Source organism: Filicampus tigris, chromosome 17 (genome assembly GCF_054856515.1).
Source record: "Filicampus tigris isolate MCC_2025a chromosome 17, RoL_Ftig_1.0, whole genome shotgun sequence".
Classification (NCBI taxonomy): Eukaryota; Metazoa; Chordata; class Actinopteri; order Syngnathiformes; family Syngnathidae; genus Filicampus; species Filicampus tigris.
The window spans coordinates 8,550,669-8,569,812 of NC_141233.1; the positions used below are offsets into that span (position 1 = coordinate 8,550,669).

Genomic DNA, 19,144 nt, shown 5'->3' on the forward strand with positions numbered 1-19,144 from the left:
TAGGAAAATGTTGAAATTTAATGAACATTCCTTTTACAAAACATTTCATGAAACACCTTAGATTTCCTTAGACAAATGTGCAATTTACTTTTATCATTCACATATATGCATTGCAACTGATTCCACTGATTGTACAAAGGCACAAAACTTTAACAAGTAATTAGTATTGAAAAATATAGTAATGAACTTTAAGATTAAACGAGATTCATAAAGAAAGGAATTTTTAAACAAAGTTGTCTTCTACTCTGATCAAAACAGTGTGCCCCCTAGCGGATAACTCATGAATTGCACCGTATTAAAAATACTAATTAGTCTCTTTTATGCATTTTTTTCAAATTTAAATGATCCTGCTGGCCTGATCAAACCTCCTTGGGGGCCAGTTCCGGCCCGCGGGCCATATCTTTGACACCACTGTTCCAGCCCATGCATGCACATCAATGTTTAAATCACACACACAACACACATATAATCCAATTAAATAGAAATATTCTTGTGCTAGTGTGCACCTACAGAAGCACTCAGTCTTTTTAATGGGAATGGCGAGTCCGTCTGTTCAGCTACATTGGCACTAACAAGTTAATGGAAAAAAATGTAGCGTCCTGTTACCTGCACAATGGGCAGTCACCATTAGTGCGTACGATTGCCATATAACAGTGATAACAGGATTAATTTAGCTAATGTTTCACTTCTAACCATTGGCATATGTCTTCTTTCTGGTAACACTTTTTGCCACGAGAATGCACTCAGGGACACATGCGTGGAATCAGTATGCTGTTCTGTGAAACAGTGCGCTGATGAATTGACATACACACAGCCTACAGCACATGTGTATGAACAAGTGACACATTGTAAAAAATGACTCCGGAATGCTTTGAGGCTCATAACAAGGTGTGGACTTTGCCTCTCACTGCAATATATAATCGCAGGAACATTCTAGGAAAACATGTCTGTTCCACAGAATCCAGAGCTCTCTACTGCACGGTCTTTGCTAGCGCCTCGGTGCCAGATACCAACAAACACTTAGAGAGGTCTTCGGGCGTACGTGCCTTGACATGTCAGAGCAGTTCTGGCTGCACCGGTGGGTGCAGAGGGGAGAGGAGGTAAGTTTTGGGTGAGTACCTCACACTTGATGTGGCTGGTGAGTGTATACAGTACACAGTACACTCTCCAGCACAATTACCAGGGAGCCCACTGTGCTATTCAAGACAATTTCCTTTTTGTGTCCAATGAAGAGAAAGAGAAATATGTACACAAAACCACAAACCTCAACGGTCAATTAGCCTCATCCATGATGGATGTGACATGAGTGAGGTTCAGTAGAGCATTAGAGTGCTGAGCTAATATTTATATTCTGACAGTCACTCCCAAAATCAGCGCTATAATAGGGGCTGAACGATTTGAGGAAAAGATTGAATTGCGATATTTCTGACAGAAATTACGATTTCGATGGACCCAGCCACACCGGACAATATTAACTATAGAAACTTACATCGTACCATTATAATCGTTAAAAGCTATTATTACTCTAATAATGTAAGGACACTAAAGAGGCTGTGTTAGTGAAGCCGTCCTTTAAGGTTTTTTTTAACTTGTTCAAGAAAGCAGTAACTACTGCTTCATACATATATATGTAATTATAAGGCTATAAGATTGATTCAAAGACGATAAATCGTTAGCATGTTGCATATTATATTTGAAAATGATTCTATGTTAAACAAATACTAAAGGAAAAAAAGTATTGTTATGCCTGTAAATCATATATCTTTGCTATTGTAAGCGTGAAGGGAACACGTTAATTTATTCAGAAATTATTTGAATTATATATTTTTGAAAAATAAATCGACTGATTAATCGGTTATCTGAATTTATTTCTGCGAAATATCAGCATCGGCCTCAAAAAAATATTGGTTGGACCCTGGTAAAAATTCAGTGAACCCCAAACATGCAGTAGGAGCACACTAGTTCACGATGCTGCCCGTACCATAATATATTTTCAGACAAAAAACAAAGATAATTTTATATGATCATTTCACACCTTTGATAATCTCCCTATTCGTCATGTTCGTCAAAGGAGCAATAGGCAATGTCGCTTAGCCGTCACTAGAGGGCGCCAGCACAAAGGGCCGGATGCTGGCCCAGGGAGCAATTTGAGAGAGGCCACTCACTAACGTTAGCCTCTTTAGCTACACACCACAAGCTACTAGCTAGGCCGGCGGCTAACGAGCGAGGCATAACATCAGTTTGTTAATGCCGCCCGTCCCCTTCGAGCCATGACAGGAACACAGTGTTCACAGGTCGAATGCGGTGAGTGCTACTCATTTCTCACTTCCATTGGGAAATATTTGACATTTCCAACCGTTTTGCATTCGCGTCAGTTAGCGAGCTAAGGAACACAGCGCGAGCCAAATCTGCCTTAGCATTAGCGCGGCTCAACGGTACTAACAACACATGCTAACACATCGCTCTCTCCCTTTCAGAACTGTATTACCTCATTGCCAGGTTCCTGCAATCTGGACCTTGTCAAAAATCAGCAAAGGTAAACGCGACATGAAACACAACATTTACCATTAACGGCTGTGTAATTTGTCCGAATCGCATTGGCTAACCAAGCGCTAGCAGCTAACGTTGAATCCGTGCGTGTCTGTTGTTAGATTCTGGTCGAGGAGCTGGAGGAGTATGAGGTAAGTTCAGCACCAACTTTCTGCCTTTTATTTTGTTCGGGATCGCCGATCCTCGCCTCCGACTTGGTCGTTTTGTAGGTCATAGTTCAGCATTTTTCCTCCGGAGTTTCACAAAGGAACGAGTAGTCGAGAACTGAGGCCATTGTCTTCACGCTGCCACCTAACAGTTTGTTTTAACTTTAGTTGATCCCACAACGATGGACTTGGGACGGAAATAAATATAAACGGACCTTCCAAGATTGGGTGAGTGAATCATTTGATTATTTTTTTAACCGTGTTGAAAGAATTTTTTTTAATTCGCAAACTGCCCTAATCTGGATTTAATTTAATTAAGCACTCAAAATTGTTACAGAGGTTCAGTTTGGAACTTTATTTGAATTTGTACATTTATTTTAGTGTCGGACTGCTGATTAATAGCAACGGCTTGCTATTGTGTAGGGAAGTGGGAGGAGGGATACTATTTTCAGAGGCCTGATTGGTTGATCGTAGCTGTCATTAATGACTCTGAGCCAATAAGGTTCCGGCTTTGAAATGTAGAGCCAACCGGAGGAGGAGGAGTGACGATAACTGGCCCCTCTCGAAACACTGTTGTATCTAGGCTAAAGCATGGGAGAGGAAGACTAGAAATTCAATACAAAAAATTAAATAGACATCAGAATCAAATCAATACCGTAAATATTAATTACGTTCAATATTGCACGACATCACATTAGGTAAATGTATTTGAAAAAGTCAAACGTAAAGTACTTTATGATAGTTTTCACGTTTGCCTTACATTCACGAAATCCGGGTCCATTATGTATCTATCCCCAAGTCAAATGTGAAAGGCTCCAGTTAAACACAATTAACTCATTAATAAGTATTCTAGACTTTTATTAATAACATGCAGATATGAATGTCAAGACTTTTTATTTAATGCCACACTGTGTCTTTTTGAATCTGTATATTACAGTATGTTAAATATGTCAACATGTAAACTACTCGCGTGTGTGCGTACGCATGCATACGCACAATAAAATTGCTGTTTCTGTTTGCTGTCTGTGTGTCTTCTTGCAGGTGATTTTGAATGAGCACATTCCTGCAGACTATCTACTGCGCGTCTGTACGCGGATAGGCCCGCTCATCGAGAAGGAGATCCCACCTAGTGTTCCTGGCGTCCAAACGCTTCTGGGCTTGGGAAGACAGTCCTTGCTTCGTACCACCAAAAGTAATTATCAGTCTATTTGGGGTATTACAAAGATGTGCCTGTAAGAATTCTTTCCTTTGCTTGTTTTGCAAAGTGTAGTCATTCCCATGTACGTTTTCTATAATCCAAATTTGTTCAATTTAGGTTGTAGTCACAAAGTATGCAGTGGCTCAGCTGTTGCTGCGCTCCACAGAGGACGTCCACCAGAACCCCCAGTCAACAATGGATATTCTACCAATGTTGGTGTGTATGACCACCCAAACATTAGCTTGAGCTTCTCTTCATTTTTCCATTCAACAACAAAACATTTTAGCCTAAGCGTTGTGTTTTGTTTCGCATTATTACATTCTTGGGATTTGATTGTAATATTTATTTCTAGAATGCAAATCTTGTTGCGATAAACCAGCCAGAGTTTCTGAGATGATTCAGCATTATCTGAACAAAGTGTAGCTGATTCCAGTTCAGCAATTAGTACTACACAGGTCTTGTCACAGTCCTAATTTGGAACATGAGGGTTTATTTTATTTATTAATTTTTTTATGGAAATAAGCAACTCTGGAAGAATTGGAGTGTGGAGGGTCACGTTGCATAACATGAACAATGTGCTTTGATGTTGTTGGACGCTTGCTAGTCTCTCAAGTGAAAAGGGAATGCCAAATCACAAGAACAACTGCGTGAGCTGCTTTCACACTGCAAAATGTCACATGGGAGTCGGAAGAGTATAGTTGTCATTTATTGGCCATGTCTTTTTAGACAGAACGTGTGCAATGTGTAACAGCGGCATTTGCTTTTTGTATCACTCACTGATCATTCTGATTAAACAAATCAAACTTCATACATGGACATGAAGTAGTACAGCATCCCTTTCCTTTTCTGAATACGTGCTTCTTTCGAGACAACACTTATGTAGTTGCTAGTCTTCATAAAAATAAACCTTCCCCTTTTTTCGATTTCCTCTGTCTTTTTACGTGTTGCTGCACCTCATTTTCAAATGTCTTCGTTTTTAGTATCCATCATGGGCGCTCGGCAGACCACTGGCTCAGTCCGTTTTGGCCATGCACTGCCGTCTTCCTCTTATCAACACATGAGGATACACAAACGTGTCCTGGGCCACCTATCTGCAGTCTACTGTGTAGCCTTTGACCGCACTGGTCGACGGATATTTACAGTGAGTCATGATTTACAGGCCATTGATGATACTTAAAAAATTAATAAATAAATAAATAAATAAAAAATTCTTGTTCAGTCTGTTTCTGGAAATTAGAAGTCTTATCTCATTTCTGGTAAATGTTGTGTTTTAGGGTTCAGATGACTGCCTTGTTAAAATCTGGGCAACAGATGATGGCCGGCTCCTTGCGACACTCCGTGGCCATGCAGCTGAGATCTGTGATATGGCCGTCAACTACGAGAACTCTCTCCTCGCCTCGGCAAGCTGCGACAAAATCATCAGAGTGTGGTGCTTGCGCACCTGTGCACCCATCACTGTGCTGCAAGCGCACGCTGCCTCAATCACATCCATTCAGGTGAGTATGATGAACATGCTTGTTAAAACTGTAAAAAAAAAAAAAAAAATAGCGTCTACATCACAACTAACAATATCGTGCCCTTTCTTTTAGTTCTGCCCTTCAGCCAGGGGTGTGACACGCTACCTGGCCTCGACAGGTGCAGATGGCATGGTGTGTTTCTGGAAGTGGCACTCTGTCAGCATGAAATTCAAGTAAGTATTACAGACATCTGCCAAACATCACAACATTCTAAATGTTAAGTTGTTTTTAATGGAAATATGTGTGTACTCACAATCTACAGTGATCAGCCGGTCAAATTTGTTGAGAGGTCACGTCCTGGGGTGCAGGTCTCTAGTTCCTCCTTCAGTGGTGGTAAATGTTCTAACGTTCGAAGTTAATGTTAAGAGTTGTGTGAAATGTGCGTGTCATTTCATATTGAGTCTTTTGCTGATAGGTGGAATGTTCATGGCTACGGGTGGAAGCGACCACATGGTCAGGGTCTACTACCTTGGTGCTGAAACCCCGATGAAGGTCTCAGAGTTGGACGCTCATACGGTGGGAAAGGCCAAAGCTACACGATTCATTTGCTAGATCATTTGACAACAAGTTAACATGTCACCATTCTGGTTTTGTAGGATAAAGTTGTGGTCGTCCAGTTTTGCAATAATAGTGAGAGGTAAGAATGTTTGTTATTCATACAAACGGCCAGAAAGATTTGGACACGCTTTCTATTGCTATTGAATGAGAAACTGTTCAAACCTTTGACTTGTGTATTTGTTTATTCATAAAGGCCATGTTTTCTTTTTTTTTTTTCTTTTTTTTTATCCCCTCCATTTTCTAACGTGTATATGGTTTCAGCCTCAAGTTTGTGAGTGGCAGTCGCGATGGCACATCTAGGATTTGGCATTACCAACAACAAGAGTGGAAGAGCATTGCTTTAGACATGGCTGCCAGGCTTCCAGGGTAAAAGACGTTTGTGCCTGTGGCGTGATTATGCAACAATGTCACTCAGTGTTCCGTGATGGCATGCAAACATTTTCCTGCAGGAGTTCTGTTGTCAATGGAGATGATAAAACCAAGCTGGTGGTGACCATGGTGGCTTGGGACCGCGCAGATCACACCGTCATCACAGCTGTGTCAAACTATCAACTTAAAGTGTGGAATGCAACTACTGGAGAGCTGCAGCATGTTTTATCTGTGAGTGGGTTCTCTCTGCTGCCCCATTAGACACGAGGGATGTGAGGAGGGGGGGGGAAATCATGTGATACACAACTTTGCTCTCTCTTCCAGGGTCATGACGATGAGGTGTTTGTGCTGGAGGCACACCCATTTGACCCGCGCATTGTGTTGTCAGCCGGCCATGATGGCAATGTTTACATCTGGGACCTGAGCAAAGGGGTGAAGATTCGCAATTTCTTCAACATGGTAATCTAACAACGATGACTTGATTAATTATGCGTGATCGCTTTATTAGTGTTGTTTCCCAGCTCATAATTTTTTTTTCCCCCCAGATTGAAGGTCAAGGCCATGGGGCTATTTATGACTGCAAGTTCTCAACTGATGGTCAGCATTTTGCCTGCACTGACTCACATGGCCATTTGCTCATCCTTGGCTTTGGTTGCAGCACACCTTATGAGAAGGTATTGTTGTGCCTTCAATTGTACAATAAATCCCCCATTCATCTCATCTAAAATGGCTAAAAACATTACATACCAGGTGTTGCACACATGGTTCTTCAATCCCAAGAGTTGAATTAGGCTTTATGGCTCGCCAAAGATTCAGATACTGTTTTAACTGCCGTAAACAATACAAACGCTGTTTTCATCCCCTCCAGATTCCTGACCAGATGTTCTTCCACACGGATTACCGGCCTCTTATTCGAGACTCAAACAACTATGTCCTGGATGAGCAGACACAGCAGGCCCCGCACCTCATGCCTCCACCTTTCCTAGTGGATGTCGACGGAAATCCGCACCCTACACGCTATCAGCGCCTGGTACCGGGAAGAGAGAATTGCAAAGACGATCAGCTAATACCTCAACTTGGATACATGACTAACAGTAATAGATGCCCTCTTTTAACAATTCATCAGACACGCACCATTTAATCTCTGCAAATAAAACTGATAGAATTCGATTTTGTTCTCCCAAGATGAAGGAGAGTTGGTTGAGCAGGTTCTTGGCCAGCAAACTGCAGAAAATGGAGAAAGCATTCTGGACAACCTCATCAGAGAGTTGCAGAACCAGCAGGATGAACATCAGAATGCAGAACCCCAGGCTGATGAAGCAGAGGGTATTTCTTGTTGCTGTAATTCGTGCTATGTGGTTTCTATTATGAATTGTAATGAATTTATAACAGACTGTCTCAATTTCGTTTGGTAGATGGTGCAGTGGAGGTGGTAGCTTCCTCCCCTGATGTGGGTCCTCGTAGGAGTGGGCAGGTGGACGGTATGTGGCCAATGCAGCACAATGCCCTGCGCAGTCAAGTGGCCACAGAGAGAGACTTGTTGGCCTGGAGCCGCAGAGTGGTGGTCAATGAATTGCCGCAAGGAATATTTAAGTAAGACAGCAAGAAGGAATTTCATCAGATTTTTGGACTAAAATGTGTAAGAACTCGGGTGGAGCTGAATACATGTTTTTATCTCTTTTTCACAGTGTTATGGAGGAAAGCAGACAAGCCAAAAGTGATAGAGAATGTTTTCTGTTCAATGCAGAGAGGAGAAAGAAACCAGTAACTTGTCTACCCAAGGTTTGTTTACCTAATACTCCACTATTATATTTTTACTGTAAACACAAAATATTAACCCGACATTTTTTTTCTGTTTCATCCTTTCTTTGTGCGCTCTGTAGGCCAAGCCCCTGGCCACGCGCCTGCGCTCCTTGCGGCCGACAAAGAAAAAACAGCAGCGGCATACTTATGAGACCCGCTCGGCTCAAGTACGCCGTCCACGGAACCGGAGCAATCATGAACGTACCTCTAACAGCCAGGCAGACTCCGAAAGTGAAAGAGAAGTTGGTCCTCTTATCTGCATCTCCTATTTATAGTATATAAAAAGTAATGTTACACAAAACAACATCAAGAGTAATTTCATTGTGGCATTGTTTTAGTCTTCAAAAAGTCTTCAAAGGGAATTCAAATAATCTACCAGTGTTAATGGTAAAACAGAGCAACAGATTTTTTTAAACTAACTTGAAAAACTACAAATTTCAATAAACTAGAATGGCATAGAAAAAATCATTAATACTTCAATTCAACCAATGAAAGTCAAACAGATTCATGAAGATTCATTACACAGAGGAAAACGCTTTTATGGAGGACAATTCTTAACTAAATGTGTGTGTGTGTGTATATATATAATATATAATTACGCTCTGCAGTGAGTTTGTCTGAGTTTTACTTCATTCAAAATCAGTTAAACTATTGAAATCTGCAATATTCTAATTTAAGTATAGCAATGCTTCCTAGAAAACCTCACTCTTTAATCTGTCAAATACTGATGCTTAACCTTGTTTTTTTAATATTTGTCTTTTTACCAGGAAGGAGAGCAGGGGGAGGCCAGCAGTGCGTCCTCTGACAGTGAAGCTCAGTGGCAGAGTGAGAGCAGCTCCAGGTGAGGATCTTTGAAGCTGATTCATTTCATTACCACAGACTTAACACCCGTCCTTCACTCCTAGTGATTCCTCCAGTGAGTACTCTGATTGGACCGCCGATGCTGGGATAAACCTCCAACCCCCTAAGCGATCAACTAGGAGGCCTGTCCAGCCCTCGGGTTACAGCAGCTCTGAGGAGGAGGAGGAGGAAGAGGAAGGTAACGAGGAAGCAAAGGAGGAAAAGAAAAAGGAAAGCAAAGAGAAGAAGAAAAAGCCCAAAGAAACCAAACAAGTGAGTTGCACCTGCCTGCAGCATCTTTCTTGCCACATTGCAAACGTATTTGTGGAGAACTTTGCTTGATCTCTGTCCAGTATCAATGTCCTTCTTCTAGCCTATACAAACCTTAACACCGTTTGTGTTCTCAGAAACCCACAACCTCTCTGGGAGGACTTGATGCATTGGCGTGGCTGCCACCCTCATGGATAATGGAGACCATCCCACATCGCTCGCCTTTTGTCCCACAAATGGGAGATGAGGTAAGAGCTCGCTCTTTCATCTAATTTAAGACTCAAAAACTCATTTGTTCCACAGTCAATGTAGTAAACATGGACAACCAATAGGATGAGATATGAATGGATTGGGAAGACCAGGTGTATTGCACCAATAAACCATACTAAACACAGACATAATATTCTGCAGTGTGTATATCTTTTTGGTTGACTGTATCACTAATTGATCAAGCTCTTGTCTTCCTTCAGCTCATCTACTTCAAACAGGGCCACCAGGCTTATGTCCGGGCGGTCCGTAGGTCTAAAGCCTACAGCATCAACCCTCAGAAACAACCATGGAACAAACTCCAACTCAGGGTGAGACTCCCCATTGAACAAACTAATAATGTGCTTCAACAGAGGACCTTTTATTTCTTTGATCATTTTTTTTTACATTTACAAAAACATTAGAAAAATGTTTTGAATTGAAATAGCTAGGCAGGTGGGTTGCAATCATGCATCTGCAGTACAAATCTTGAATGTGAATTTAATGTGTTCAAAATGTCAGCAACAGTTAATTTGACTTGGTCTCAGATGTGCTATAGAGTGAGACTGGTTTGTAGAACCATTTCTATGAATTAATGTATCTTCTTTGTTGGTTTTTCTACTTATGACCCATTTACAGGACCAGGAATCTGTGAAGGTCGTTGGAATTAAGTATGAAGTGGGACCGCCCACTCTCTGCTGCCTAAAACTGGCTTTCTTAGACCCAATCTCAGGGAAGATGACCAATGACTCATTCTCCCTAAAGTACGTCTTCATATAAAGTCAATTATAAATCCCATTTACTCAAATCTCTTATTCAATCTCACTCTTATTTTCCCTTCAAAGGTACCATGACATGCCCGATGTCATAGATTTCCTTGTACTGCAGCAGTTCTACAATGAGGCTAAAGACCACAACTGGCAGCCAGGTAAGGCAGTGTGTGGCTCTCCGTCTTTAGGGTAGTTAATATACGTGGAATTGTTGCTGACTCTTTTTGTCTTTGCCTAATCCAGGGATGAGATTCCGCAGCATCATTGATGACGCTTGGTGGTTTGGCTTGGTGGAGGACCAGGAGCCTTTGCAATTGGATTATCCAGACAGCCTGTTCCAGTGTTTTGCAGTCAAGTAAGTGCCTCTACCTATGGGTTGTTTTTCTCCAACATAATATAGGTAGCCAAATCACTTTTTTATATACATTTCTGTCAAATAGTTTTTTTGTGTTGTCTGGATGGCTGAATCGACTTGTTTGTCTCGTCAGGTGGGACAATGGCGAGCAGGAGAAATTGAGTCCTTGGGACATGGAACCTATTCCCGAGGAAGGTTAGTAGTATGAAAGCAAGCAATTGGATTTGTCTAATTAGGCCTATATTTCCAACCCTATTGAGCCAGGGCACACATTTTGTTGGATGAAACTCACAGCACACCACCAAGCAACAAAAAAAAAATCACAAACTATATACCAAAATAATGATTTCGGCTCACCACGTTTACTTTCTAAGTGTGAAATATGGGCGTTTTGTTACGCCATCGAATAACCCAGAGGTGTCTCCTTCGAGGGCTGCTATCCCGCATGTTTTAAATGTTTCGCTCCTCCAACACGCCTCATCAGCAAGCTCTGCAGAAGCCTGATAACGATCCCGAACCATCTTTTTGACGCTTCCCTTTCAGCTTTATTACCTGACCAGGTGGGTGCCGGCGTGGAGGTGGTAGAAGAGGAGCTCGAAGCTCTGCTCTACAAGCCTCAGGAAGGAGAATGGGGGGCACACACACGGGATGAAGAGTGCGAGAGAATCATCCTTGGCATCGATCAGCTGCTTACACTTGGTAAATATCCAGAATTAGTGGGATTAACTGTCGTGCAGGATACTTACTAACTGTCAATCAACTCTGTTCATGTTTGATCTGCTTTTCTCTCTTTCCACAGATGTAGCCAAGCCGTTTGCTTTGCCTGTAAATCTTGAAGCGTATCCTCTGTACTGCACTGTGGTGGCCTACCCCACGGACATCAGCACAATCCACAAACGCCTGGAGAACCATTTTTATAGGTAGGGCGCAGCACACACAACCACACTATATTTCAACGGTGTTTCGCAATGTTGCACTTTTCTATTTCAGGCGGATCTCCGCTCTAATGTGGGAGGTGCGATACATTGAACACAACGCCCGCACGTTCAACGAACCCCAGAGCCCAATCGTAGCTGCGGCCAAAGTGGTGACAGACGTTCTACTTCACTACATCGGGTAACACATTAACATTGTTTGCTGCCCAAAATAGCAGTAGCAAAATTTGATAGTAAACAGTTGGCACAACAACAATGTCCATTTTTTTAGCTCATATTTTTTTCATGTTGTAGCTTGGCTTAGGATATTGATTAATCATACATGTAATGAGTCTGTGCACTGTAGTTTTGAGAAGCAGCTTGATCAGGGTTTTTTCTTCTCCAGGGTCCGTTTAGTGAATTAGAGAGAATCTGTCATGATATTTGGGGGACTGTGGTCTTAATGTTGTTAATTGCACAAACACACTGTTCATGCATAATTCAGTGTTTCCCAAACTGTATGGAGCAAATGGCATCATTTACTTTAGAAAGATCTCAGAAAACCCACCACAGTCACAGTATACTATAACTACAGAAATAATAATTAGCTTGTCTGGGTTTACAGACTCTGTATGATATTTGGGCCTGTTTAGTTGAATGCAAAGCAAAAGTTGCTTTGTATGAAAAGCAACAGGTGGACAAACAGGTTAATCGTACCTTCTGTCGTGGCATATGGACAAGTATTGTGCACATCTGCCTCATTGCTGAAGTTGGCATCCTTTCCTGTTTGGAGTTTGTATGTTCTGCATATGGCTTGGAGGAAGACTAAATTTTCCATCTTGAAACATTGGTGGGTGATGGATGAACAAAGATCCGTTATTTGCAGTATAATCATTTTGAGAACATTTCAGTGAAATTGAATCACTCCCTGTACATTAGCACACCTGATAATCTTCCACTGCACATTGGCCACGGCACGTTGATTGGGAATCACTGAATTACGGTAATACATTGGACAGTGGGGTAACTATGCACCTCTTCCGTGGTTCCAGGGACCAAAGCTGCACGGACATCTTGAATCTTTATCATAGACTGAAATCCGAGCTCAGCAGTGGAGAAGATGAGGTAAGATGCTTGGACTGGAGTCATTTTTATCTATTTAATAATTGATGTTTTTAATTTGGGTTTTATGTGCTCCCCTGCAGGCAAGAGAGGTGGATGTGGACTCAGACACTCCGGGGACATCTTCAGGACATCGGGTGAGAGAGAGACGGCAGCCCCTGCTCATAGCAATTCATCTTAATCGTTATACATCCAGGAGGCTTCAAAACACCGTCTCTATTCCTAGAATTTGTCACAGTGGTCTCTTTTCTGGGTTGCAGGAAAGTAACTCAAAGAAGCGCGGGGTGGTTTTGGACGTGAGAGCCTGGCGAGGCCAATGTCGAGAGCTGCTGCGTAAAATGATCTCCTCCCATGATTCTCAGCCGTTCAGGCAGCCGGTTGATCTCTTTGAGTATCCGGTAAAATAATAAGCAGGAACATCTGGCGTATCCAGACAAACACTACTTCACATAATGCTCACAAAGATCACATCTTAAAATCTAACACTCGCAGCAAATTGAACTGTACAAATCTGTCCTGCTTTTGTTCAGGACTATCGGGACATCATTGACACTCCCATGGATCTGGGCACTGTGTCAGAGACGCTGATTGCTGGCAATTATGAGAACCCAATGGAGTTTGCCAAAGATGTCCGCCTCATTTTCAGCAACTCCAAAGCATATACACCAAACAAGAAATCCCAGGTATAGCAAGAAAGTGGCTTCCACCATGCACGCTACGTGAAGTCTGAAATTGTGACTATTCTTGGTTTTCTTTTCAGATCTACACAATGACACTCAGCTTGTCGGCCTTTTTTGAAAAATGTATCATCTCCATCATCTCTGACCACAAGTCGGCCATTCAGAACGAACGGCGGGCTCGTCAGAGAGAGAGTTACAGGAATCGATTGCACAATGGAGGCAGTTCGCCAACTGTGAGGTACGATGAACCCCACCACGTGCATACTCGTAGTTCAATATTTGCACATTTCTGTTGTGCGCTCTGCTCAATGTTAACTGCTGAGCCATAGTGAGGAAAAAAAATCTAAACTGTCAACAAACTGGACAACTAACTTATTTTTCCCACTTGCACACTGCAATTTGGGACATTTAAAAATATTCAAGCCCTTCTGATAAATTCTTTCATGAAGATTTTCCGAAATGTACTTGTCACACTTTGTCTCCCACTGAGTTATCTGAATGGTAACTTGTTTTTTGTTTGCACATGTTCAGCTCGAAAAAGAAGCACAAGTCAGATACGGTGTCACAGTCCAAAAAATCCAAGACCTCAGTGAAGAATCACTCTAAGAGACCACATAAAGGTATGAAATGATTCAGTTTTATTGTATTTGCAAACAGTGCAGCACGGTTTGTGAGTGCTTAGCACACGCCTGCCTCTCAGTTCTGAGATTCGGGGTATGAATACAGGAAGTCCTCAATTTACGAACCGATTCCGTTCCTACACTGGCGATGTAACCTGAACTTTCCGCGTATGTCGGATTTCACCGTTAAAGTAGAAATCTACGTCAAAATGCCTGCTATTATAAAAAAAAACCCGATAATACATTCAAATAAAAACATAAGATGCTGTACTTGGCATTACTGCTGAGAGGTGGATGGAAAAGAAGGAGAGGAGGGCGAAAAAGGCAAATACACTGCCGGCACCGACACGATGGAGACACTCTGCACATGCACAACACGCAGGGGGGAATGCTGGTCTTTGTAGTACAGGAAGTGCTTGTATGCGGAAGTGCGTTGTTTGGCACGAAACCCATCGCAAATACACACGCAGAGGTAAACAAGCTCGGAGACGCACAAAAGCACACTTTTGGAGTGAGGAGGAAACCGGCTGCTTCATTCCTCTGGTGACTGACATGAACATCAAGTGTTCTATTGACAGTTGAAAGTAACACGCGGGAATGACGTCCATTTAAGTCACGACGCAGTGCGTCGCCGTCACAGTGGCTTATGAGCAACTCTGTCTGCTCATTCATGTAAACGGGATATTAAGAATGTTTCAGAAATCGGAGTTTTGACCTTAACCCGAATATTGACCGCGTGCAAACGTAGTCATCATGGTGCTGGGGACAAAGAGGAAGAGGCACGGGCGTCGTAAAGTCGAAACGTCGTAGTTCGCGTACGTTGTAATTCGAGGACCGCCTGTATAGGCTCCGCCCTTCAGTGTGGGGTGCATTTGCTTGCGTGTTTTCTCTCAGTCCGCTGGCTTCCTCCTACATTCCAAAACATACATCTTCTTTAAAGACTCGAGGATACAGTAGATGTGAACGGTTATCTACGTGTGCCTTATGATTAGCTGGCAAGTGGCAATCAATACAGACTGTACCTCATCTTTCCCTTGAAACTCTGACGACAAGTATCGTAGGAAATGGATGACTTTAGTTCAAATGCAATGCATTCCAGTATGCTCACTGACATTGTGTTTCTTTAGCTCAGCAAAGTAGAAGTGTAGCACAGGAGGAGGAGGAGGAGGAGGAGGAGGAGGAGGCCTACGACGTCCAGCCTTCTTCTCCAAGTTCAGGGACAAGCGGCGACAACAGAACCCGGCAGCGGCACCGAATGAAGCGCAATCAAGCGTCCCCGAGCAAGAAATCAGGTACCAGACACTGGATTGTTTTGTCAGGGCAATTTAATAATGAGTGGGTGTCCAGAATGGACCCAGCATCACTCTGAGGCAGTAGAACCACCTCATGTGCATCCTAGCAGTTAGTGAAGCATTAAAAACAAAAGATAATAACAGAATTATACTGTGACAATTAAATAATAATACAAAAACATTTATGACATAATTGACTAGAGTGGCACTAAGTAGAAGTCAGACTAATTGAAGATTATTTACTGGAACAGTAGTGTAGGGAAATTGATTTTGGGCACCTGGGGTGGATCACAATATTTAGAATAATAAATAAAATAATTAGAATATTGTGACAAACTTCACGTTAATGTATTTAAGTTCAATTTGAAAAGTAAAACTCTGAAAATATTTTGTTTATTTTTTACACGTACTATACTATACTGTATATAGTTGTAATGATTTAAGTGTATGCCTACTTTGGCTTCAGTGGTCCTCGCTGTATCACGATTCATCGTTAGATAAATCTTAATGGTGTTCTGATTTTATTAAGATTTTTCTTGTGTTGCAAGCGTTCTACTACCATAGTAGTGTAATTCTGCAGACACACGCTATAGATGAAAATCTGCAATACAGAGAGTCCATATAAAACAACCTTCAACATCAAGTTTTACCCCTTTCATATACTTCAAACCTGACGTTAAAAAAAAAATGTAAGTGCCCTAAATACTATAATAACATCCCTAGGGTGTATTTCTATATTGCGGATTTCACTTATTGCAGGGGTTTTCTGAAAGGTAGCTCCCACGATGGAGGGGGATTCACTGTATTCCTTCGCGTCTGTTCTCACTCTTGCTAGCGCAGTTCTCCAAATAAGAGGCCAAGCGTTCTTACTTCTAGCTGTTCATTTGTCACTCCCAGATGACGTTTACAGTAAAACTGACAGATAAAACAAAAGAGGATTTCACATTGTATATTTGAACGCAAACATTTTAAACCAAACAATATAATTTCGTCAGACAAAGGTTGCATAGATCTTGTAGTACTTATTAACGTTCAAACTGCTAATTTAATGTAATTTATATAATTTTTTTAGGTGATCATTTTTAGGTATGTTCATACACATTGTTAGCTGAGGCTAGTGGGCTTTTGTTAATCTTAGTTTTGATTGAACGGTTTGGTGTTTAAATATGCAACGTTTAATTATTTTTTTCGCGCTCAATGTCATTTTCACAGTAAACTTGAACTGAGAGTGACAAGCAACTTGAAGCAAGCACGCTTCGCTTCATTGGTGAACTGTGAGAGTGAGAGAACAGGCATGAGGAATACTGCAAATTATTTCAAAGTGTGTTTAAATTACTTTAAATACATTTGAAGCATGTGAGATGGCTAGAATTATTTTTAAATGTTTTTTTTATTTTTATTTTTTTTTTTTTATGTATAAATATATGGTCTCTATATCGTGAGTAGGTCTGGATCGTATCCCCCATGGTTAACGGGGGTTCATTGTATGGCGGGTGACCACCGTAGTTGCCTACTGCTGAAATAGTCTTGTCGTCAATTGGTGACAACGGAGCACTGTGTGTATTAGGACTCCAGCTGAAGCAGAGGAGCGTCTCCGAGCAGCGGCACGGCACGGCCCGGCCTCAGTCAGACGACGACAACGAGGAGGAATCCGGCTCCAATAGCTCCTCTTCCGAGTCATCCTCCTCGTCGTCGTCGTCTTCCTCCTCCTCCTCGTCTTCGTCCGACAGTGACAGCAGCTCGGACTGCGAGGCGGAGAAATACGTGGAGGGCGGAGATCACGACTACAGCAAAGCGCCCACTCTGTCACTGCGGATCTCTTTGAAGGACAAGATGGTTACCTCAGGGAAGCGGAAACACAAAGGAGAGGACACAATGAAGGGTGCTAAGAAAGCACGAGTGCAGCAGCCCATGGACGTCGAGGAGGACGAGGATGAGGATGAGGATGAAGAGGAGGATGAGGAAGAAGAAGAAGAGGAGGAGGAGGAGGAAGAGGGGCAGCAAATACCACCAGGAAATATAATACCTGAGGTACAGGAGGATGAAGAAGAAGAGGAGGAGGAGGAGCTGGAAGAAGAGGAGGAACCAGATGAAGAGGAAGGGGAGGAGGATAGCACGTCAACAGCAGCGTCGGTTGTAGCTGCCGCCAGAGGCTCAGGAAGCAGCAGCGCGTGCAACAAGCCTCATCAGGTGAACACTCGCCAGCAAGGCCGCAGGACAGTCGTGTACCAGGACGAGTCGGAAGACGACGCTCACGGCTCCAAGGACGACGACCCCCTGAACCTGGGCAGGTCCCGCTCGGGTCGGGTACGGCGCATGACCGAGAAAGCTCGCGTCAGCCACCTCATGGGCTGGGGCCACTGAACCTCAAGAAAACTAGCAACTACACTGCAGGGATTTTTTTTCTTCTTTTTTGTACAGGTGTGTAAATAATAAATATATATGTAGAGATAACGGTGGGTGCGAGGTGGTTTTTTTTTTTTTTTTAAATAAATATAAACAATGGTGCTAATAATATGTTGCCATGGGGTTTTGTCACCCCGGCCAAAAGCTGCTGGTCATCTTGGCCCTTCTCCCTCCCTGGGACTCATCACCTCGGCCTTACTGCTCCTCTCCCCTTCATCATGTGCTTCACACTCAACACTAGTCAACTCTGTGCTACTTGTCTCGTCACTGGCCACCAAAGAAAGGAAGGAAACAGGGATGTGAAAACATGGTGCTCGTTTCTTCCCGATCTCTCCCACCATCTGGATGACCTTTTAACGAGCCTTTTTTTTTTTTTTTCCTTGTCGACCTTTCATGAAGTCAGAGGAAATGATGCAATCCAACTGCCTCACAATTTTGACAAACTGTAAATAGAACGTCTTCCCTCGCTTCCTTTTGATGACATTGATTGTTGTTGTTTATTTTTTAGTTTGAATTTGTTTTTGTCTGCGTACTTTTCCTAGATGGATGCCGTCATGAAGGGTCCCCGTCAAAATTACTGTGTATCCCATCAATCTTTCACGGTGATAATTTTTGACTCTATTTTTACTTGGATTGCTGTGTCCTGAATTGACCGCAATGAGGAACGTGACATTTTGCACATTTTATCTTCTCCATGTGGCAGCTTAGCAGTGATGAAAATAGAGAAAGGTAATAGATTGAAAATTGTTGTATACACCTGCTTCAGCACGCCATTTCCCAATTCTTGGAATGTAGCTAATAATTAGTTCTCATCTAACTGTATTCACAATGTGTCCACTGTTTTACATTGTGCCATCATGAGTTGGGAAATCAAATCAGCCAACTTTGAACAAGTTTGGGTTTTTTCCCCTTTTAGAGACAACACACATGAGGTGCTGTAAGCAGAAGCATTAACTGGTGTCGACAAAATAATTGTTTTTAAATTAATCAAGTAGATGATTTCATCTGGTCTCTTAAGCATCAAAATAGTCGACATACATGAAACATTCTACCGTGGGTGGATGAACTAAACTTTGTGACTTTTTTTTATACAGTTTTGATTTTTTTTTTTTTTTTAATAAAATATTTTTAAAAAGAATACCACAATGGCTTTTGTGCTTTATTGGTTTCGTTTGTCCTCATTTAGTTCTCTGTGTAACTTGGTTTTAATACAACATTAAGGGTGAAAGGAGAAAGTGGGCGGAATGGACATTTATTGGACTGTAATCAATGGCGAAAATGTGTTTTGACAAAAATATTTATTTTATGAGAAATCTAGCATAGCTAAATGTGTATTTTTTAGGCCGCAAACTAGGTAGCAAAACCGAGTATTGCACTCCATTTTGCCTATTGTTAAAGCGTGGTTGAGACTCCACACATTCAATACATTGAAATTTTGTTATAATTGGGAAAAAAAAATTCCACATCAAATACTCGCGTATAGATTTT

General features: G+C 42.0%; 1 protein-coding gene across 1 annotated transcript; it reads left to right on the forward strand.

The window, feature by feature from the left end:
* Nucleotides 1–2,137: 2,137 nt before the first annotated feature.
* Nucleotides 2,138–18,794, forward strand: brwd3 (bromodomain and WD repeat domain containing 3). Its single transcript, XM_086012509.1, has 40 exons — nucleotides 2,138–2,304; nucleotides 2,478–2,536; nucleotides 2,652–2,681; nucleotides 2,865–2,924; nucleotides 3,738–3,888; nucleotides 4,012–4,110; nucleotides 4,875–5,035; nucleotides 5,169–5,390; nucleotides 5,484–5,584; nucleotides 5,674–5,744; nucleotides 5,827–5,927; nucleotides 6,008–6,048; nucleotides 6,231–6,335; nucleotides 6,419–6,569; nucleotides 6,663–6,797; nucleotides 6,884–7,012; nucleotides 7,207–7,432; nucleotides 7,524–7,664; nucleotides 7,754–7,931; nucleotides 8,027–8,120; nucleotides 8,222–8,383; nucleotides 8,909–8,982; nucleotides 9,047–9,254; nucleotides 9,389–9,499; nucleotides 9,722–9,829; nucleotides 10,137–10,261; nucleotides 10,343–10,425; nucleotides 10,511–10,622; nucleotides 10,756–10,817; nucleotides 11,166–11,321; nucleotides 11,422–11,542; nucleotides 11,613–11,738; nucleotides 12,589–12,661; nucleotides 12,742–12,795; nucleotides 12,919–13,056; nucleotides 13,189–13,341; nucleotides 13,419–13,576; nucleotides 13,870–13,958; nucleotides 15,086–15,250; nucleotides 16,818–18,794. The coding sequence occupies exons 1-40, from the start codon at nucleotides 2,271–2,273 to the stop codon at nucleotides 17,612–17,614; spliced, it is 5,364 nt and encodes a 1,787-aa protein (XP_085868635.1). The 5' UTR covers nucleotides 2,138–2,270; the 3' UTR covers nucleotides 17,615–18,794.
* The last annotated feature ends 350 nt before the right edge of the window (nucleotides 18,795–19,144 follow it).

Excerpts from the sequence above, each read along its gene's own strand:
- brwd3 (XM_086012509.1), top strand. The coding sequence starts at position 2,271 with ATGACAGGAACACAGTGTTCACAGGTCGAATGCG. Across the intron at positions 5,745-5,826 it reads TAGTTCCTCCTTCAGTGGTG|GTGGAATGTTCATGGCTACG; the intron begins GTAAATGTTCTA and ends TTTTGCTGATAG. Across the intron at positions 7,433-7,523 it reads ACTTGGATACATGACTAACA|ATGAAGGAGAGTTGGTTGAG; the intron begins GTAATAGATGCC and ends TGTTCTCCCAAG.